Here is a 23,369-nt window from a genome sequence, read left to right as displayed (position 1 = left end):
GTCGACGTTGTCGACAAAAATCGATAATCAAAATTGTCGACAATGAATTCCATTGTCGACAATTGTCGCCAGACGTGTTTTTCCAATGGAGTGAGGCGTCTCACTTCAATACAATCTCTGCGGAGTCTGCGTCTCGGTGCAGCTGCGGGTAATAAAACTTCAAAAGTTTGGGAGCATTTTAGCCTCGATACGGTGAATAAAAAGATGACTTGCAAGGTTTGCAAAGCCGACGTTGCTTTTCACGGGAGCACGTCTGTAATGCGTTTGAAGAGAAAGCACGTCGGAGTGTTGAACGAAACGGACTCGCCTTGGTAAGATATTAAGCGTATTTTGGCTTTAAAAGAAAGCTTTAACGTTATGCCTGACAAAGTATTAAATTAAGTCAGATATTTGGAGAAACTGCGTTTAGTGTCTGTGGCGCATTTTGGAAGAGCGACGCACGGGACCGCAGTCGGTCAGCAGCTTTCTTTCCCTCCACAGCAATGTAATAGCCAAGCGATTCATTTGTTAAATTATTTCGTTTCATTCTAAACTTTGTTTATTTTATGTTATTTATTAGTACTATTTGAGCCACTCACAGCCTACTCTCGTTATAACCTCAATCACATAATTGATGCAGCGCGAAAGGCGAAAAAAGGCTTGTGCGCTGATGACAATTGATGGATTTGCGTCTAACTTTCAGTCAGGTGCCTATGAACTGTCAATTATTCATGAAGCTCCACAATGATCATGTTAACATTAAATCAGATAGATTTGTCTGGACTTTTCTCTTGTGGGACGGGAGAAGACACTAAAACAATGCATCTTTATTGTGCGCCGTGCGGGCATGAATTCATGAGTTTTGCGGGAGGGGCGGAGTGTAACACATACGTTGCGGGCGGTAATGGTCAGAAATTCAGCCGGAGCAGGATGAAGAAAACAGTCCCGCTATAGCAGGGCTCTAGTGCCATCTTTCTTGTGTTTATTATCATTTGCCACATAATTAATGCAACCTCATAGTAAATTTAATTTTTTTTTGCTAATTATCCGATTAGTCGACTAATCGTTTCAATAGTCGGGGACTAGTCGACTATTAAAATAGTCGTTAGTTGCAGCCCTACAGTTGGAGCCTCAGCAGGATCAACCAACTTCAGGCTTCATCACTGCAGCTGAACGCCTGGCCTCCCTTCCTCTCCTTTATATATCTGTCCCTCAAGTTTTTCCATTTTTTCTTCAAGTCATCCACTTAGTTAAAAATAGTTAAATAGTTAAAAACATATTTTTATTAAAAAACCTTTATGAACTATGTTGTTGTTTTTTAGCTCATGTCAGTCATCTAGATTTTATACTGAGTGGACATGTAGTGCTTCAGTTTACAAAAGTACATAGTCTTTTCATAACCATATATTGATAAATGATTCAATTGATCCTGATATGAGGCATGGAAATGCTATATTTTATTTTAAATTAAAATTGTATTGTTAAAGGAGCAAAAGAATATCACATTTCTACCACTTTTAAACACACCAGGTGTGTCCAAATTCTGTGAGATTTCGCTCCACTTTTGTCCCTTTTTATTGATGTCCCGATAGGCCTGCAGTCTCATCCCACAGCTCCTCACAGACTCACAGCCAAGATCATTCTTTCTTCCATGTTGATCGTCTCTGATCTATTTTTTCTCCCTCCACCACCTTCTCTCCTATTGGACACCGCCGAGATGTCGTCACAGGGCGCACGGTGAAATTAAAAAATGTTCAATTCACAGCGGCAGCCTGCGCCCTGTTGCGCGCCACCGAGCTCGGCGGCAGACCCCTGCGCCCTTGCGCGGCGGCAGCACATACACAATGAATGGGGAAACCGGCGGCAGCTGCCGCTGTGCGCCCTCTATGTGAAAGCCGCTTAAGGAGACCACAGGCATCCCTCAGCAGAGCTGCGTCAGAGCTGCAGGTGTGTTGGACTTTCTGGGTCGGCATGGTTTCAGGTTGCCAGGATTCTACCTTCAGACTGTGGATCTCCATTCGGTGCAGAGTTTCTCTCTCCGTCAGCTGAACGTTCTCCAGCAGCTCCGTCTCAACTCTGAAACAGAGAGCAGCTGTCAGAAGGACTCTACGGTTTACAGCAGTTCCTCTTAGCTGGAGCCCAGAAGCAGCTGAGAGCATGGTTTTGTTTTCAGCCTCAAAACAAAGGCAAGCATTGATTCTTAAGATAAAAGTTGAAGAGCAAAAGAGAACGTCATTAATCCGAACTCGCAGCTCAGCCCCAGTGTCTCAGATGGAAGATTCAGTGTTTTTGAATTTACCTTTGAAAGCATCATGCGTTTTGCTTTTTCAAACATTTAGGTTGAGTTTTAACTTGTTGAACATGGTTTCTGTTATTGATGTAGAGAGGTTCAATTCTGGTCCTCAAGGACTGGAATTGGGCCTCCCTGATGTAAAGCCTGATTAGGTGTAGAAGTAGCACAGTAGATGACATTATCGTCAGCATAATAGAGAATAGAGAGGTGAATCTTGTTAATCAATGCTGTTGATATAAAAAGTGAATAGTAGCTGTCCCATGATTGATCCCAGAGGAGCTACTTCCTGAGTTAGACTGAGATGGCTGGAGGTAAAACCCTCTAGTAGAGTAGATTACCGTCTCTGTGTTTCTGTCTCCAGCTGTCGGTGTCTCTCTTCCTGTCTGTCTCTCTCTCTCCTCAGTCTGTCGTTCTCCCTCTTCCCTTCCTCCTCCCTCTGCTGCACCTCCTCCACCTGGAAACGTAGGGAGGATGACGCCTCCTTCTCTCTGACGGACACACACAAGCTTATATATGAATGAACAGAGTAAACCGATCCATTAACATCGTGAGAGCCGACTTTCAGCTCCTGTTCAGTGTGTGTGTGTGTGTGTGTGTGTGTGTGTGTGTGTGTGTGTGTGTGTGTGTGTGTGTGTGTGTACCTGCTCAGGATGTCCAGAGTGTGTGTGAGCTCCTGCTGTGTGTGTTTTGCATGTGTGTGCAGCTGCTGGTTGTCATCCACCAGATGTTTCAGTCGGAGCTCCAGCGCCGCTTTCTCTTCGCCAAGCCGCCGCAAATCTAGCCCCGCCCCCTAGCACACAGACACACATCAGGAGTGAGACAGATCTCTGCTACGTCTGATTTCTGCAGCTGAAACTGCTGCTGTTGCCGACCTGCAGCTCCTCGTGTCTCCACTGCAGGGCGCTCTCAGCCTGTGACAGGACAGACAGCAGGGAGGACAGGTCCAGGCCGAGGACAGCGTCGGGGGAGACGCTCGGAGACCGACTGTTGCTGCTGCTCAGGACTCTGGACTGAACACAAACACAACTCCTGTCATCCATAAGTTCTTATGCAGTGGTGTCCAGTGGTGGACAGTAACAGAGTAAATTTACTTGAGTACTGTCATTAAGTACATATCCAGAGGATTTGTACTTTACTTGAGTATTAGATTATTTTGGTACTTATTACTCTTACTTGAATACATTTCCAAGACAAATATTTTTACTTTTACTCGAGTAAATTTCTAGGAAGGCTGAAAAGTACTCGTTACTTTCAGGTCTGCTCTTTTTTCTTCTTCCCTAAAATCCTATTGGACACAAGCTGTTTTTGTCAAAGGAGGAGACCTATCACAGTGCACGCTCTCCACTGGGATGTACGTAAAGCGGAAATACGTCAAGCCTCCTCAAAACGATACCGCCAAAGTAGCCTGCGTTTGTCAAGACAGAGCCGCAACAACGGCTACGCCTGCGTCAGGAGAAGAAAGACAATAACCTCTGCATCATCTGCTGTCCTCTTATGATCCCATTCATTTGATTTGTTTTTGGTGTTTCTGCAGGTTTTATATAACATTGTGGTTCTAAAAGCAGCACATCAGTGCAGCTGGTTTCAAAGAGTTAATTCTCAGAAACAAGAGTTAAAAGATCCTTAAATTAATTTAGAAAAAATATAGTAATTTACTGATGTGGAAAATAAGAAATTTACTCTTACTCTTACTTTTACTTAAAGTAAATTTAAAAGCATTTACTTTTGGATACTTAAGTACCTTTAAAAGCAAGTACTTTTCTACTCTTACTTGAGTAATATTTTGACTGAGCTACTTTTACTTGTAACGGAGTAAATTTTGACCAGTAGTATTTGTACTCTTACTCAAGTACTGGGGTGGAGTACTCTGTCCACCTCTGGTGGTGTCACCGCGTCAGTCGAAGCTGGCTCCACCTGCTAGAGTGACTTTATCTCTATTGATCTTCATGTTAAAGTGTCCAACCCTTTGTTTTTCTACTTCATCAGGTAAAATGATATAAAGCAATACATTTATGTTAATTATGGCGGGTCCCTTGATTATTTTGCGGCACAGCCAATGGCTACCCGTCATCATTTTACTACTTAGCACTGCACTGACATCCGAGTGGTCCTCGGATCTTGTTCAATCAGCCTTTCTTCGCTTTCTCTTGCTCTCTCTCTCTCTCGCTTCATAATAAAGGGCAAGGGAGCCCCAAAACTATGTTGAACTCGTGTTTGCCCCTAGTGGCCAGTTAATTAACTGCATATTTTTCATACTTCCAGGTTGGCATCAGGGTGGAAAGTCAAAGGTTGTCTCCAGCACACTCACCAGTCTGATCACAGCCCGACTCACAGACTCCAGACTCCTCTCTGCGTCTCTGTGTATCTCCACCTCCATCTCTTTCTCCTTCCTCTGACTCTCCACGAGCTCCAGTGAGTGATTGAGCTCCACAATCCTAGCAGAGACGAGCAGAGGAGAAGGTGAAGGAGGTGCAGAGCCTGAATCTTCCTGAACATCAGGATGAACGGTCACCTGTCCTTCAGCTGCAACACTTCTGTCTCATGGAGACGCTTCAACTCTGATGTCGCTGTCTCCTTATCCTCCTCCTCCTCTCTGATCTCCAACTCTCTAATGGAAAAGCTTCCCAGTGTTGGGGGGGAGAAGGTAGGAGGAAGGGAACCCGAGGAGTCCGGCAGATGGGGGACCACTGTGGAGGACAGGGGAGGACTGGAGGGGGAGAGGGGAGGGAGGTCAGGGAGGAGAAGAAGGGGCGGCACGGAGGACGAGGAAAGATTGTTGTGGGGAGCGCTGAGCCTCAGGCAGACGGAGTCACAGTTGGAGAGAAGAGTCGAGGAGAGACGAGAAAATTCCGCCCTCAGCTCCCAAAGATCCCTGCAGAAACAAACAGGTGGTTCAGCAGGAAACTGATTATGTTGATCAATTAACGTTATCCACTTTCAAATCGTGTTAATTAGGCTACTTGATAACTTTGTGGCAACTGGAAAAAGAATAAAACTGGAATGTTTACATGTGTTAGAGTTGATAGGGAAAAGGGGGCGGGGCTTGTGAGTTGGTCAACAACTTATGAGGCTGTTTTTTGATCGATTGATTCAATTAAACTGGTTCCAGCTTCATGAAAGAGAGGAAACTGAAAGTAACTCGGGGGATGTTGAAGTAAACCTGATCTTGGCCAGGTGACGACGATGACGGTGGGGGTGGGCAAAAATATCGATATGGCAATATATCGCGATACTTTTCCAGCCGATTCAATATCGATATTCAAAATTTGAATATCGATTTTTTTTTTATTTTTTATCCCCGATCTTTTTCCCATTTTATCACCCAGTGCTCCTACCTAAGTGACAATCCTGGGCATTGCCACTCTCTACCAACCCTGGGAGGGCCCTGCACTGAGCTCAGGTTTTATTTCACGTTTTATTTCATTTTATAATTTATTTTTTATATAACACAATTGCCTGTCCTTAAAAAAATGAAAAATAATGGACAGAGGTTTATTTATTTATGGATTTATATCTATACTGACTGATCACTGTGCCTGTCCTTGGTTTTAGTACCATCTTTCTTGTGTTTATTATCATTTGCCACATAATTAAAGCAACCTCATACTAAATTTAATGTTAATTTCATATGATGTAAATAATATGAAAAACATATACAAATATGTTGTAACTTTAGCTTGTATAGTTATAATAAAACATTGTTTTGACTCAGTTTGTCCCATGAATTGTCACTATAATCTGATGAACGTGCAACTCGGATTTTAAGATCCATCACTATCATCTGATGTACATATATACAACTTGGATTTTAAGATGTGTAATGCATTCTTAAATTTTTCGGTGAACTATGTAGAATATAATAATCGGGATATCGCATAATCGGGATATCGCAATGTGTATCGTATCGTGGCTCAAGTATCGTGATGCGTATCGTATCGTGAGGTCCTTCCCAATACCCACCCCTAGATGACGGTGACACTAAACTCAAGACTTTCAATTAATGTCGATGCAAATTTTATTTGGTTGGTTTAAAACAACTGTCAATATATTCGATTGCTAACTTCAGTGCTGCTTCCGGATTTGTGTGAAGGCAGAGATCTGATTGGACGCACAGCTCTGGGTTTCTGGGAGCCTCACCTGTCGGCCGCAGTCTTCACGGTGTGGCAATGTCTCCTCAGAGCGACCATAGACCTCCACACTGACAGCCATCGTTCCTGCTCCTGATCCATGTGACCCCACCGACTCTAAACAAACACAGCATTTAACTAAAGCTGGCTTCGTGTGACCGTCCACCTATAAAACTAAACCATCCACACACCTCCTTCTCTCTCTGCTCCGCCTCCTCCACAGCTCTTGCCAGACCCTGGACGTCTGCTCTCAGGACCTGGTTGGCCTGCTCTGATTGGCTGAGCTGCTCTCGCAGGAGAGAGTTGGTCTCTGCCAGACTGATTGACCTGAAGAGACACACACACACACACACACACACACACACGTTGAACCTCACGGGGCTTCAATCCACCGCAAAACACACAGATACACACCTCTGCTGCTCCTCCTCCAGCCTGATGAGGGCGCTCTCCAGAGAGTCGCTGTGTTCGTCTCTGACCCTCCGCTGCGACAGAAACACAGAGCAGCTGAGCAGATGCAGTTCTACTGTCAGACCGCAGGTGCTGTGTACAAGTACCACAGCGGTACTAAAGCAGCACTACTGACCTCAGTGTTGAGCAGCTGGGCCTGTTCATCCTGCAGCTGGAGATCCAGGCGCTGACATCGATCTCTGTACTCTACCACCTGCAGGTTTATGCTCCGTCAGTCAAACATACAGAAATAAAACTAGTTGCAGCTTCTTTCTCGAATTTTTGACGCAAACATATTTTTAGCAGTATACCATATCATTTAAAGTACCCTACAAAATACTCACCTCTAAACTTATTCTGCCACATAAAAAGTAATGTTGTGACACCTGTATATTTCTATTTTTATAATTCACGTTATCATTCACTTATACCTTCAATCATCACCATCACGCTTGAGATGCCGAGTACAGCTACACACAGAAAATATATATATTGGCATGAACTTTTGGCATTCTGGAATGCAATACCAAGCACGATATGTGAACTTCCGACTCTGACCTCTTTTACCAAACATTTTAAATCATGGCTATTGGAGGAACAACACTGTCATCACAACCAGGCTTAAACTTGTGTAGTTTGTTTTAATGTTAATTATCTGGTTTTTTTTTGTTTTTTTTTTACTGTTTTAATTTGTACGTACTAGGGCAATGTACAATGCAACACACACTTTGTACTGTGTGTTACACAACTTGGATACTCTCAATACCATAATATTACCATAGCTGGTATTTCATTATCGTAATATGCATTTTTTTGCTCAAGTCACTTTAAGATACAATCCATACTGCTTTTAAATGCTGCTAAATATATTTTGCTACTATGTATGTTTTATGTTTGTTCCCTTGTTTGATTGTATTGTTTGACTGAACTGTTTTTGTTTTCTGTGGTACTGCGGGTGGAAACTAGCATTTCTGCTAAAACCCGGTGTATTTACACTGCCTAATGTAGTGTTCATTAATATGCATTGTCCCATCTTAAGAATCAGTACAGAAAATAGTGCTGCGACTCCTCAAGCTGGAAGTGTCCAGGAGCCTCATGTACAAAGAGTGCATGGATTTCAACGTGAATCTTGTGTACGCAAAAAAAAAATTCAGATTCTCAAAACTGTGCGTACACCCAAATCCATGCACTTTTCTTTGAACATCACAATCAACGTGGAATTGAGCGTATATGCAGGAGCACAACACTCATGAAACATCACAATCTGATTCCTCTGCTGCAGAAATAAAGACAAGTTGTGCCAATGTGATTATATAGAGGTGCAAACGTGAGAAATAAAGAACAAAGTCGCTGTAACTCGGAGTGTTGCAGCCGCCAGGAGGAGAGACCGGTCTCGGTCCTGGACTCCATCACCGGAGAAGCGCTTTCTGGAGTCCTGCAGCACCTGCAGCTGACTCGATATCAGACTCTGAAAGTCGCCAAAACATTCAATAAAACGTTATTCATATGTTGCTGAGTCAGTTCCTACCAGCCAACCTTTCAGAGATATGTTAGTTTTATTTTAAAAAGACAACTTCATAGAACCGGTTCTTCGCTGCAAATTGCGTCTTAATGTTTGTCTGTTCAGACAGTTATGGGATATTTTAAGGATTTGGCTTTAATCTCCAGTACTCGTCCCATACGGTCGTCATGGTGACAGAGATGTCCGATCTGTCAGCAGCTTCAGCTGAAAGCATCATGTTGGTCTGAACCGGAGCAGCTGGTCCAGTTCAGGGCAGAGATCCAGAAGGATCCTCTCGGTACCTAAACCAGCTGATGGTCCAGATCCTGGACAATCAGATCGTTGTGGTCCCTGAAGACTCGCTCCTGATCCTGCAGGTTCCTCTAACGGAACCAAGGCTGTGATTGACAGGTTCCATCATTGTAATTGACAGTTTCCATCATTGAGCTCCTACCTTTACAGGGTGCTTGCTCTTTTTCCAAATTAAAATTCCAGACTTTTCCCAGACTTTTTTAAAAATGATATTTTTTTTCCCCAAGACCTTAACTTTACGTACATGTATACTTGTGTGCCTACTGCCTACTTCATTGGTTGAGATTGTACCAATTGTGTTTATTAGAAATGTTTCTTAGAATTTTTTATAGGCTAGTATTCAATGAACGAATGCATTATTCACCGTAAATTATGTTTTTACTGATGAAAACGTTTCAAAACATGAAAATCAGTACATGAATTTCACATTTTCACAATGCCTTTGAGCATACTGTAAAATTCTACCATACATTTTTTCCCCATACTTTATTAAGACTTTCACACAAAATTCAAGACTTTTCAAGGTCTGGAAAACAGTGTTTCAAAATTCCATACTTATTAAGACTTTCAAGACTTGCGCAAGCACCCTGCTTTATATGATCATGTGGTTGATTGTGATATTGTTGCAGTTCCACTCTTGTGTAACTTATCTGGTGATGTGGGGACTGTCGTGTCCTTCACACGTGGTTGTGAACTTATTGTTGACGTCACGTTTCCTCATATTCTGCACTTCACTGCATCACCAGTGAGTGTCGCCAACGGACAAAACCCCAGAAATGTGCGTACGCCAGACTTGATGTGTGCGTGAAGGACCGCAACTTTCCACGTAGAAAGTAGAAAGTGTCGTACGCACGTTTTGTGTGCACCGCACTCTTTGTACATGAGGCCCCATGTCCTCTTCACCAGCTGGAGGTGTCCGGGTCTCCCTCACCAGCTACTGTTTCATTTGTGCGTGGGTTTTAACCAGGAATGCTGCTTTTCCCTGTAGTGAAGTGCGGCTACTCTGTGCTTAAAGGAGCATGAGGCAGGATTAAGGCAGGATTTAGGAAAAAAATTCGTATACGTTTTAAGTTTTCTAGTAATAATGTCAGATGAAGCGTTCCAAACCAAAAAGAATGAGCCCTCTAGTGTATCTCTCCGTTGCCTTGAACAGGCTGTGTGCTGCAAAATGTGCTGCAATTCTGGACCCAAATTTCCCGCGCTGTCCGGTGGATGTGACGTCACATGACGCTGCATGCGCGTTCTCCCCGTTCTCCCGTGCTGGCTTCACTGTTGGCTGCAGTACCCCCAACGGCCGTCGTGGCGAAGGTGGCGCTAATGAGTCTCATTTCTTAAAAGGAGCCTCAAGCTCCTTTAAGACTATGGTCGGCAAACATATACAGAAGCTCCAGGTGTGAAGTTCTGGTCCTGCTCCATAGCACCTCCCTGTGGTCTCACCTTGTTCTGCAGGCGGTGGATCAGCAGCGCCTGCCTGGCCTCCCTCTCCCTGCCTTCTCTCAGCTTCCTCCTCCACCTCCTCTGCTCCTCCTCCTCATGGTGAGAGATGCCAAGCAAGGGAGAAACTGTTTGACACAGCTGGAGAGGAAAAAAAACGAAAGAAAGAAAGAAAGAGATGAGATGGTTTGTCTGGTTTTCACATGCCCCTGTTCCTCCTTCCTTCTCTTCCTCACCCGGTCGTTCAGAGCTCTGCTCCTGGACTCCAGCTCCTCTCTCTCTGCTCGACTCTCGGCCAGCTCCTCCTGCAGGCGACACACCTCCTGTTCAAGCTCCACCTTCTGCTGATGCCAGCCAATCAGCAGCCTAGACTCCATGCTGTCAAAAAAACAAACAAACGACTGAGTGACAAAGATGTCGTCGTCTCAGGATTGTGGTACCGGAGAAAGCTGAACGTATCCAGAACACAAGAAGAAGTCCCGCTCACAACACGACCATCCTTGTAATGGACGTTGTTTGAAATAACGCAGGTGGTTTGGTGCAGTAATGTAAAGGACAACATAGTCGTGGTTAAATCAAGGATGTTTGCTGCTCGGGCCAAAACATGACATTTCTCCAAAGATTACTGACGATGTATGTTTTTTGTCTGGCTGTCGTTCTTCCCTGCAGCCTCGTGATATTTATCCCACATCCACTCAGAGATGTCAGATCCTGACTGAATATTTGCTGAATTGAATAAAGTATTGGAATTTAAACTTTAAATTTGTTTGAAAAGTCCCAGTTCCCCTCCACCGCCGTTACAAACCGGATCATAAATGGGATTTTATGTATAAAAGCAACAATACAGTTTAAACACATTCTTGTTCCAGATGGACCTTTATAACTCATTTACAACGCAGCAGGAAGCGTTTTAAGTCTCTTTAAGTCTCTCTGTCTGAGGGGTGTTAGTGTCCTTATTTATGATGATCAGCAACACAAAGTGACACAATGGGACATGTTAGGGGATAATTGACTTAAAAAGGACTATTTATTATAATATTATATATATTATAAATCTACATCATCCGAAATCTGACAGACATTTACTGAAAGTATCAAGATTAAATGATAATAAATATAATTGTCTGTGATATGAAGTCAGCAACTCTTTTTCAATCCCTCCATCCTGCAGTTAGGGCCGTGTAGGGATTTAGTTTATTCCAGCTGTGGTATCGATGACATTTTCAGCATTTTTGGGGAAATAATAACTTACTTAAAACTTATCAATATCCAAAAAGATTAAGGTGTATTTTTTTTACGTTCACACATTCATTTTAGTATAAATGACTACGGTAAAAATTTGTCAAACATGTAGCTCTGTGTGTGTGTGTGTGTGTGTGTGTGTGTGTGTGTGTGTGTGTGTGTGTGTGTGTGTGTGTGTGTGTGTGTGTGTGTGTGTGTGTGTGTGTGTGTGTGTGTGTGTGTGTGTGTTGAAGGTAATTATCTATCTAATTATCAATAGAAAAAAAAAAACACTTTTAAACGATTTTCATACAAACTACAAATATTTCAGCTAGGGCTGCAATGATTAGTATAATAACGTTGTGGACAAAAATCGATGAAAAAAATAGATACAAATTTTAAAAACCAAAAAACCAATGGAGTGAGCCATCTTCTATCTTCCCATCTCTGTTAAGTTGCACATGTGCAATAGAGTACAGCGGCAGGTAAACAACATGGCGGCGTCCGATGCAACACCACGGCAACAGGCAGCAAAGTTCATTAAAAGATGTATTTTTAATGACGTGTCCACCTTTCATTTTTAATTAGCACATCATTTACACAACCTCATGCAAAATGTATAAGTTGAGAGCCAAATAAGAGCCATAATTAGAAGATTTGTAATCCGATTAGTTGATTAATCGTTTCAAAAGGCGAGTCATTGACTATCATTAGTTGCAGCTCTAATACCAGTAATATTTTATGAGAGATTTCAGTTTTATTTTAAGTTTAACAATAACTGAAAAGAATGGGGGGAGCTTGTCTTGCAACTCATGGGCGGGGTTACATTCTGATGTCACAACTTGTGGGCGGGGCTACATTCTGATGTCACAACTTGTGGGCGGGGCTACATTCTATGTCACAACTTCACAAATTCCTTTGATGTTTGGAATTTGCTCAGTTAACCATGGTAACCATGATGCAACTGTGATGTCATTGACTCCTGCTCTATAAATACTGGAGAATTTGACAATATTCATTCCATGCTGCATACTCGAGACGAATACTTTGTTTCATGCAAGTAACTCAGGTGAAAGCTACGAACTGCGATTCAGAAGCCTAATTCAGTCAAATCAGAAGAGTAATCTAACAGTACGACGTTTATCGGTACAATGACCTCTAGAAATCTATCACAGAGACTGGGACTTGTGAGAACTCACTTTGTCGATCAACCGGACATCCTGGATGATTTCAAGCAACTCAAAAAAGATCTAGACAACTGCAAAAGACAGAACACTTTACTGAACCAACACAACGGCAGTCTGAGAAGTCGAGTTTCAGAGCTTCAGGCGGAAGTTCAGAGGCTCCAGTTGGCCGACCAACGCACGACCTCAGAGAGTCCAGATATGCCTAAACTGAACCTACTGTGGGACGAACTCATGCTGCTGAAGTACGGAAAAGGACAAGACGGCATCCAGGGAGAGATGGACCTGGAGAGGGGGACGTTGGAGAAGAAGCCGTCACGGGGGCTGACGTGGTCATCGCTGCAGGAGGTGACGACCAAGCTGCAGAACGAGAAGGAAATGTTGGAGCAGAAAGAGAGAGAGTTGAAAGACGAGCAGAGAAAAGTTGAAGATAAGAACAGAGAGCTCCAGAAAGAGAAGGAACACCTAGCAGATCAGATGAATAAGATCCTGGAAGAGACTAAAAAAGAGATTGAAGAAGTCAAACGAGAAAGTGAGAAGGAGAAGGTTGACTTGGTGGAGCAGAAAGAAAAACTGAAAATGGAGAAAAATGAACTGTTGGAGAAAAAGAAAGAACATCAGAAAGAAATGGAAATACTTAGAGAAGGAAAGATGGATTTGGAGAAGGAAATAAAACTCCTGGAATCAAAACAGAGAAACCTGGATGAGGAGAGAACTGAGATGGAGAAAATCAAGAAGAGGATGGAAGAAAACAGTCAAGAACTGCAGACGGAGTGCAGGAAGCTGCAGCAGGAGGGCAACATGTTGCAGGACAATCAGAAACAACTGGAAGAGGGTTGGAAAAACCTGAACCGGGAAAAAACACAAACCCGGAACATCAAAGAAAAAATGGAGCGAGGACACAAAGAACTTGAGATGCAGAAGATGAAACTGCAGCAGGAGTTGACAAAGTTAGAGGCCGACAAGAGACACCTGGAAGAGCGATCCACGATACAACCAGACATAAGCTGGAAAAGAGTCCTGAAAGAAAGGAAGAAACTGCAGCGGCAGATGGAGAACTTGGAGGCAGACAGGAAACAACTAGAAGATGAGAAGAGAGCCTTGAAAGTAGAGAAAACTATCATGGGTCAGTCCAAGGTAATCATGCAAGACGCCAAGAAAAAGATCCAAAAAGATGAGAAAAAGTTGCAGCTGGAGTTCACAAATGCAGAAGAGCAGAAGATGAAAATGGAAGATTTGACGATCCAACTTGAGAAAGAGATGATTTAACTGCAGAAGAAGAACGACGGAGAAGAAAAGAGTGAAGAATAACCAAAAACCCGCAGAACAACTATTCCTCTCCTCTTTAAACCTTTCTTCTTCCTTTCTGGGCAGCAATGTCTATATATGAGCATCTGACTCTGTGATCGCCAAATATTTGGGTTTTCTCTGTTAACCTATTTACAGTAGGTTAACTGGAAAATGTAAATTCCTGATGAGAGTCAGGAAATACGAACATATCACTAACATTCTTCACACGCTGCACTGGCTCCCTGTTTCCTCCCGGATCAACTACAAAATCCTGCTACTCTCCCATAAATGCATCAATGGACACGCACCACCAAATCTACAAGACCTCATCACTCCACAAACCTCCACCCGTTCCCTCAGATCCACAGGCAGCCTGCTCCTCCGAGTCCCAAAAACAGGACTGCACCATGGGGGACCGAGCCTTCTGCTCATCAGCACCAGCCTGTGGAACCGTCTCCCCGCCCAGTTGAGGGCTCCACAGAACTTGGACAATTTTAGAACAGGCCTAAAAACCTTCCTATTCAGGAAAGCTTTTAACTGCTAAGGAGAGTAGAGAGGAGAGGACACTGGCGTGTTTGTTCGCCGCTTCTCCGTCTCTGAGTTTTTAAATTTGTACCTGTTTTTAACTTGTATTAATCTTGTAAGCATAGGCGGTGCTATTAAAAGGCTAGGAGAAGCTTAGCGTCCCCAAAGTTGTCACACACACAAAAAAAAATTATATACGAGATGCGTCATTTAGTATGATGCTGCAGAAATCAGCGTCTCTCACAAGTCATGACATCCAAAACGGGACCTTCAGCATGTGCTGGGGCGGTTTGAGGCCGAGTGCGACGCGGCAGGAATGAGAATCAGCACCTCCAAAACCGAGGCCATGGTTCTCCATAGGGAAAGGGTGGCATGCCTTCTCCAGGTGGGTGGAGAAGTCCTGCCTCAGGTGGAGGAGTTCAAGTATCTCGGGATCTTGTTCACGAGTGAGGGAACGATGGAGCGTGAGATTGACAGACGGATCAGTGCAGCGTCCGCAGTTATGCGGTCGATGTACCGGACTGTCGTGGTAAAGAGGGAGCTGAGTCGAAAGGTGAAGCTCTCGATTTACCGGTCAATCTACGTACCTACCCTCACCTATGGTCATGAACTTTGGGTAGTGACCGAAAGGACAAGATCGCGGATACAAGCGGCCGAGATGAGTTTCCTCCGCAGGGTGGCTGGACGCTCCCTTAGAGATAGGGTGAGGAGTTCGGTCACCCGGGAGGAGCTCGGAGTCGAGCCGCTACTCCTTCACATTGAGAGGAGTCAGCTGAGGTGGCTTGGGCATCTGTACCGGATGCCTCCTGGACGCCTCCCTAGGGAGGAGTTCCAGGCATGTCCCACCGGTAGGAGACCCCGGGGAAGACCCAGGACACGCTGGAGAGACTATGTCTCTCGGCTGGCCTGGGAACGCCTCGGACTCCCCCCGGAGGAGCTGAAGGAAGTGTCTGGGGTGAGGGAAGTCTGGGCATCCCTGCTGAGGCTGCTGCCCCCGCGACCCGGGAACGGATAAGCGGAAGAAGATGAGTGAGTGATGAGAATGGGTGAGCGCCGGATCCGCAACTGGATGAGGACAACTATGGCCCAGCAGAGACTGTCATTTCTGTCCCTTCTGTACATCGAGAGTGACATAACAAAGAGGATTAAACCTGAGGAAATCGTGGAGAAGTTTTACGCAAAGGCCCCGCAGCGAATGCTGCTTCATTAAGGTAAAAAGAGAAAAAGAAAAGATAAATTAATTAACAGGAAAATGAGTATGATATCATTATAGTAATAATAATGATAATAATAACAACACGCCGCCTAACACTTAGCGCCGCCTATGCTTGTAAGCACTCTGAGATTCTTTGAATGAAGAGTGCTCTATAAATAAAATCTATTATTATTATTGTTATCATTATAATTATTATTATTAAATTGCCACCCAATTAAAATCTTTGATAAAGATGCAGCATCAAGCACTAAAACTGATTCTCCACCACATTCATTCATGTGTTTCAGTAATATAAGAATACGTCACATTCTGTCTGCTGTTTGTTGTTGCTTCAATAAATGAAGAAAGAAATAATTTCAAGTTCACTTGTTCTGCAGTTTTTCCTTTCAGGTTCTGACACCTGGACTTTGGGTTTTGCCAAATACTGAGTACTGATTCAATACCAGTGTTATTTTATATGAAAAAAATAAACAGTAATTGTTTTAATTAACATTGAATAAAGAATATCTACTAAATCACTTGGACAGATCCGTTTCACACGTGTTTCTGACCTGGAAATCTGTCCTGCAGCTCCAAATGTTCAATTAAAGGGTAAAAGTATTTTTGTCAATCAATCAATCTCGTGATTGATTCTTTCTTCATCATCTGATAACTATTCTGATCATAATTTACTGTGCACCAGTCTCTGTTACCTGCAACAGGTGAAGACCAGGTTCTTCCCACGGGACCCTCACATACAACACTACTACTGCGTGGGTGATGCCAGAACCCACCTGAGCAGGTGATCCGGACTCTGTGTCGGATATAATCTGCTGCTGAGGTTTAATGTGGGGTTAATCCGGCAGTTTCACACCACCATGAAGTCTGCTTCCGCTTCGACAGCTAAACAAGACACTTATCTCACAAACACAATGAGGCTTTTACTCATCAGATGCCGTTATTTTAGTCTAAGGCCAGTTTAATATTGTGTTTTTATTTTAACTGGACTTTGGTCTGAGTTTTTATAGAGTAAAAAAACTGCGGAGCATCTCTTTTAGGTGGTGAATCAGAAACTAACTTTACCATCCTGGATCATGTCTAAAGCACACGCAGCTACACACTCGCGTTAGCCGCTCAGCAGGCGACCAGCGATGACACCGGGAAGGAGGTTCGTACCTGGAGCTGCTGCAAATGCTGCCCTCGCAAACGTTGAAAAGTTTCCACGAAATTCAAAATAAAAACAAAAAATCCGCCGCTGATGTCAGCACGTTCAAACTGCCCGGACCCTGCGGCGTCACACGAGCCCGCTGGCGCCACGGCGCCCCCTGGCGGCCGGGAGGGTTCACTGCCGCGGCTCAGATTACAGGTTAAAGTGGGATTAAAACTATCAAAACGGCTCAACCCGCCTCCATCATAATGTTGATTCAAGAAACGGATTCTATCGTCCTGGATTTTCCCCCCAGGAACTGATGTGCTATACACTGGGCTAACCCACGAATGTCTATGAAGTCTGACAAAATCTCTGGTATTCCCCAGCAAGGCCTTTGATCATCTGTAGGCTCGCAGTCAGACTGCTAGCATTAAAAATAAAATGAGTAGCATCATTATTATTATTATTATTATTATTTTTTTTTCTTTATACTGTATTTGGTTGTTTTTCTTGTCTCTGGGTCTGTTGCTAGTGCTGGGTTGGGGATGGGAATGTGGGAGGGATATAAAAAGATGGGAAAAATGGATGGATGGAAGTATTCCCAGTTATTTTGCTTTACTACTGTTGTACAATGTGAAACTATTTCCAATAAAAAAATCATAAAAAAAAAAAAAGAAGTGGATTCTAAAGAAAGCTATTTTTGAAGTATAAAATGCATACCACTAGAGTTTTTAGTTATATTCCTAGATAAGAGATTTAATTTATTTAACAAACACGTAGATTATATATATATATATATATATATATATATATATATATATATATATATGTAACGGGTGTAAGAATATCTTTTGTTTAATTGAAATTCCTGCTGAAATATCCTATATAATCTGTGGATGTGTCCTGCAATGACGAGTCCAACAGCGCCATCTGCTGGTACAAAGTAATGTTCGGTTCAGGGCTTTTATTTTTATGACCGGAAACCGGATGCTGTTAGCAGTTTCCAGCTTGCTGCTAATGGTAAGCCACGAACTTTTGATGCTCTGCAAAAAGGTTTTAATAACTGCATTAAAACTAACGTGATAAACCTTGTAACATGCACAGTCATGTAACTGAAGTTGCCATGCTATTTCGGTGTGTTTTTGTTTTGTTTCTGCCGTCACTTACCTTGGTTTTACCGAACTTTATATTTTGTATTTGTATAGATGAAAACCAGTGGAGGTGCTAACCACATCGTGTGTGTGTATTGTCTCGATCATTGCAGGTAAATTGTTCTGCTCCGTTTTTATATTATTTTAAGTCACATTTTCAGGCTCATACTGTTAAGCAATATCATTGCTGTTATTCATGTAGTCTGATGTATTTGCTGGTTTAAGGCAATTTGGTTATTTATTTTAACTGCCAATTTTTTGTTATAATATTTTTCTATTTTCATAAATATTTAAAAAGGATGATGTTGGTTGAAATTAAACTTAAAAATATGTTTAGTTAAATTCATTGTAAAACTTAAAGCCACTATACGATCACCTGGTAAAAGTATTTTGTTAAAATGTATGTCAATCTTATTCTAATGATTTTTCTTTTGAAATGCACTTTATTTAATATGCTGTGAGCAGTTTCCAGCTTGCTGCTAATGATGAAAACCAGTGGAGGTGCTAACCACATCGTGTGTGTGTATTGTCTCGATCATTGCAGCTGCCAGAATAAAAGCCTCATCATCCAGTCCAGCCTAAATGTGGATTCTTGGTGGGACGGGTACACAGCGGTTACATATATATATATATATATATATATGTATATTTTTTTGTTGTAAAAAAAAAAAAAAATATATATATATATATATATATATATATATATATATATATATATATATATATATATATATATACGCATGTTTTTGGACTGTGGGAGGAAGCCGGAGTACCCGGAGAGAACCCACGCAAGCACGGGGAGAACATGCAAACTCCACACAGAAAGGCCCCTGCAGGGCCATATATACAGTACTCGAGTTGAAGGGGGATGAGGGGGGATGTCATCCCCCCCTGAAATAAAAACAGTCAAAATCATCCCCCCTGTAAAACTGCCATCCCCCCTTCCCATCCCTTATGTCATTTCATCAATGAATGTGGTTTTACTGCTATTCCAACATTTAGAGTCATCACCAGAAAAATAACACCAGAAAAATGTGACAATTTTCACCTTTTTCAGCTAAATTTGCACTTGAAATAAGTAGAAAAATCTGCCAGTGGGACAAGATTTGAATTTACTGAATATCTCCTCTGGGAGATCAATAAAGTCTACTATTCTATTCTAGATTTATCTTCTCATTACAAGCAAAAAAAATCTTGTTCCACTGGCAGATTTTTCTACTTATTTAAAGTGAAAATCTACTTGAAACAGGTGGAAATTGTTGTTTTTTCCAGTGATGAGTCTTGTTTTAAGTGTAATACGATTTTTTTTTTTTACTAAAATGAGACATTTTAATTAGAAATAGGACAAATATTCTTATTTTGAGTTTTTGCAGTGATCCATTTTACTTATCCTGTGAAGGACAGAGTCATATTGATAAGTTCAGAAAAGTGTTTTTTATTGTTGTGTTTTGATGTTTTTGATGTAAGCCCAGTGGATATTTAAAGCTTACAGAAGGCTGCATTTAACTGCTGCTATGTCATTCCTGCAGTATTTCTGCAGGTGTTTTGGTCACTGCTATTATTTGTAATATATTATATTATTTGTAATCAGCACAAATTATCTGTCCCCATATGATAAAATCCACCATCCCCCCTGATGTTTTTTTACAACTCGAGTACTGCATACATATATATATATATATATATATATATATATATATATATATATATATACATATGCATGATGGTGTCACAAACCACTAGTGCCTGATAACATCAGTGAGCATCAGTGAACACAGACAGTATCAGGCTTCCTGTTCATCACTTAAAGGGGACCTATTATGACATCTAATACCTATTTTTAAGTCATATACTGTACACAGCATCCATATGCTTGCTCTTATCAACTCACACACAACGCACAGAATACTAACCCACACCACAGAAAATCAATCAGAATGTTGAAATTCCATCAAAATGTTGAGGATGGTGTCCTGTAAAGAGTATGTAGTGTAGAAAAAGTATTTAAAAAATAAATAAAAAAGAAGAATGAATAAATGTTGCCCTTGTACACAGACATGCTCTGAGATGACCTCTGTTCTCGTAAATCAAGAAGTGAATGGTATAATTTTTCAGGCCTTGTTTCAAGGGGGCGTGGCCAAACACCACATTGGATGCTAGAATGGTAGACCTTTATAGATAATCTATGGCTTTGACCTCTCATCTCTCATCTCCTGCTGTATTCCCAACTGTCTCTCATTCTTTTTTTTACTTTTTATAGCCTATTTTTATTTATTTTGTGTTTTACAAACATGCATGCACAAGCATCACTAACCTGTTGATGTTTTTAAAAGAATATAGGCCATGCAAAGTGTTTTGAATATTGCCCTTATATATGGAATATGTCTTCTGAATGCTTTACATCATTTCTGCTGTAAAATGAAATCAGAATAAAAAGAAAATTTGCGCTTTAATTTATTTTTTTCCTGATATTTGTTGCTTCTGGTTTTTTAATGAAGGAGTATAGGTGTAACTGACTAAGGTTTTGGTTTTAATATTAATTGAAACGGTATCTCTATAACTTCTAATCCCTCAAGGAGAGAAATTAGGTTCAACACATTTTTTTTTTTGCTTCACAATCATTTTATTTTATATACACTGTACACTGTTTACATTCAAGTGTTTGTCAGCCAGCTCCAGACCCGACGGGTCACCCAGAGACTCCGTGGGACTCGTCACTCCTGGGGTTTGGTGGTTCCTCCACAGCAGGCTCTGATGACCTCACTGCTGCAGCTTCCCTCGTCTGCTTCAGGGCTGGAGCGTTGAAACGCGTCCTCCAGATCTCCGGAGATGTGGTTGAAACTCTGCCAGCGGTGGGAGTTGAAGATGGACCCCACCTAGTCGCGTGTCGATGAATGGCTCTCATCGATACCAGGGGTGAGTCGCCCCAACGACGTGGCTCCTTTCTGCTTCAAGGAGGGAAAAAAACACACAAAGTAATTTACAACTGTGGGGGGAACTGGGATTTGAACCAGTACACCATGACACCCACTGTACGGCCTGTTTTTGGTTTTATGTACATATGTCACCCAGACCCACGCTCCCCCACTGATGTCACCACATGGTGACACTTGCAGTCACTGCTGGGGACAACTAGGCTTCAGGAGTTTCAGAAGAAGAGTTGGACTGGGGAGGGGTCTCTGCACTCTTCTTAAACTTCTGGAAGAATCTCCTGATGGGTCCCTTCTTCTTCTGTTTCTCTCTCTTTGTGTTCTCCAACCGCACTTCCAAACTGTGAATCTGGCCCATCAGGGCCTCGGTGGAAACCTTCTTCTCCTGCTCCGTCTTCTGCAGAGCGTCCTTCATGTCAGAGATCTCCTGCAGGAGGCAGGACTTCTCTCTGCTCCACAGCTGCATCTCGTTGTGCAGCACCTCCTGCGCCTCCTGCACCTGCTCCTTCAGCTGGAAGCTGGTCTCCACCTGCGCGTCCAGGAGGAGGGACATCTCCTCCCACTGGCGCTCCTGGTTGCTCATCTCCTCCTTCATGTTGGAGATCTCCTCCAGGAGGAGGGACTTCTCCTGCGCCCACTGGCGCTCCTGGTTGCCCATCTCCTCCTTCATCTGCAGCAGAGCAGCCTCTTTCTCCTCCTTCATCTGCAGCAGAGCAGCCTCTTTCTCCTCCTTCATCTGCAGCAGAGCAGCCTCTTTCTCAGCCTCGCTCTCCTCCTTCATCTGCAGCAGAGCAGCCTCTTTCTCAGCCTCTTTCTCCTCCTTCATCTGCAGCAGAGCAGCCTCTTTCTCCTCCTTCATCTGCAGCAGAGCAGCCTCTTTCTCCTCCTTCATCTGCAGCAGAGCAGCCTCCGTTTCCTCCACTCTCTGGTTCCAGTTTTCCTCGGCTTGCTCTCTGCAGGTCCTCTCGGCTGAGACGGCCGCCTGCAGCTCATGGATCTTTTTGGTCGCATCTATGTGCAACTTGGCCTTTTCACCGACTTCTTTCTCCTTTTGAGCTCGCTGGGATTGGGGTGTAACACGGAACCATAAATCAGACTTTAGTTACCTGAAGGGGGGAATGAGCCACCTCGTCTTCACACTAATTCACACAGGAATATTTAATTAAATTCTAAACAGGTACACCACAGTTATTTACTCAGATTCCTCATCATTTCATTTCTTATGTTACAAGACAAATGAATCATGTTAACTGTAAAGAAATCACAACACTGAATTTTTACAAATGGCAACTTTATTGTTAAAAAAATAAGAACATAAGTTGTATATAAATAACATTTATGCACTATTGCTGGCTCAAGGAAGGACCGTGCGTATTCTGAAGGTGTCGTTGAACAGCTTCAGGTGCATTGCTTGGAAGATCTGAAACCATAAACAGAAGAAAAATGTATTACGGTACTAATAGAGCTCCGGTGTTACCTAACACTCCGTTAGGGAACACTGGAGCCACCGGGGCCCGGGGCTCCTCACCGGTCCGGCCCGTTAGCAGCTCCGTGAGCGGCCCCGGTGCTCCGGAGCTAAGCTAAATACTTAGCCCATGCAAAGATTATACTTGTAGACAAATATAAATAACATTAAAAAAATAACGTCACTTACCGCTGACTCGTGTGCAGTTGCCGGGTCCGTGCTGTGGGCACTAATCCTTTTATGAGGGTAAATGTCGATGCAAAACCTCATTTTTACTGTCCCTCGCTGTGGAAACAGCCACCGCTTCTAAACAATGGCTGAAGCTCCAGCCAGCTGAGTTGGTTGTGGGCGTGGTTTCAGCAGCGGAGGCCGAACCTCTGCCCTATGGGGACGTCACCATAGGCGCAGATTCTGAACGGCTCGTAGAAGTCACATGACACTGGAAGATTCAGCCGGGCGGGGGGTACAGACCCTGCAGAATTTCATGGGATTTCATCTTTCCTGTGTTGGCAGGGTGAGGGGAGACCACTTTATATATGTTAAAACAAGAAAAAACGTGTTTTTCATAATAGGTCCCCTTTAAATAATTGCGGATTTATTCTTCTCAGTAGTTCTGATGGTCAAACCAGTTATCAGCAGAAATTCGTGTCCAAATCCTGGATGATAATTTTCACACTGAATACAAACTTCAGTTGTTTCTTACCCTAAATCTTTTACCCTGACACACACTGTCACAAACAGCTGTTTCAAACTGTAATTCAGTCAAAAATATTGCAGTTCCTCTAACCAACACTAGAGGTCGACTCCAAACACACGTCACTCTCCACCAGTGTTGCCAGATTACGATAATTACTGTATTTGTAGGCTACGATGGTGGCATTGACTTTTGGACAGGGAACAGAGACTTAAAAGAGCATATTGATTCTTTTAAAAAAAGATCATATTTCCTTTTGTGCTGTTAATAGTATTAGTGCACCATAAAGCCCCAGATATACTTGCAGTTCAGACCACGTATGCATCATGGCCGCCACGCGTATCCTGCGTTCATTTGACGCGTCGACGTGCACGTTAAACGGTGAGCTGGTTTTGAGTGGAGCTGTGGTTAAACATCTGCAGCCTGCAAGCATTCGCAGTGAGAACTCCTAGCTCAAATACCACTTTG

At 42.8% G+C, this 23,369-nt stretch overlaps 1 protein-coding gene across 1 annotated transcript in view; it reads right to left on the bottom strand.

Moving 5' to 3' along the window:
- LOC133446173 (trichohyalin-like) overlaps positions 1 to 16,874 on the bottom strand; it is a 35,233-nt gene extending 18,359 nt beyond the window's left edge. Inside the window, 13 exon segments of the mRNA XM_061724088.1 lie at positions 1,977 to 2,055; positions 2,611 to 2,760; positions 2,914 to 3,062; positions 3,145 to 3,282; positions 4,581 to 4,707; positions 4,785 to 5,144; positions 6,410 to 6,516; positions 6,591 to 6,726; positions 6,814 to 6,884; positions 6,986 to 7,063; positions 10,100 to 10,237; positions 10,333 to 10,474; positions 16,688 to 16,874. Coding sequence (XP_061580072.1) covers positions 1,977 to 2,055; positions 2,611 to 2,760; positions 2,914 to 3,062; positions 3,145 to 3,282; positions 4,581 to 4,707; positions 4,785 to 5,144; positions 6,410 to 6,516; positions 6,591 to 6,726; positions 6,814 to 6,884; positions 6,986 to 7,063; positions 10,100 to 10,237; positions 10,333 to 10,473 — 1,674 coding nt within the window. The 5' untranslated portion in view covers position 10,474; positions 16,688 to 16,874.
- Between the last annotated feature and the right edge of the window lie 6,495 nt (positions 16,875 to 23,369).

Source organism: Cololabis saira, chromosome 6, assembly GCF_033807715.1.
Source record: "Cololabis saira isolate AMF1-May2022 chromosome 6, fColSai1.1, whole genome shotgun sequence".
In the NCBI taxonomy this organism is placed as follows: Eukaryota; Metazoa; Chordata; class Actinopteri; order Beloniformes; family Belonidae; genus Cololabis; species Cololabis saira.
The sequence above is the reverse complement of the archived record's forward strand: the minus strand, read 5'-3'. Positions and strand labels throughout refer to the sequence as shown.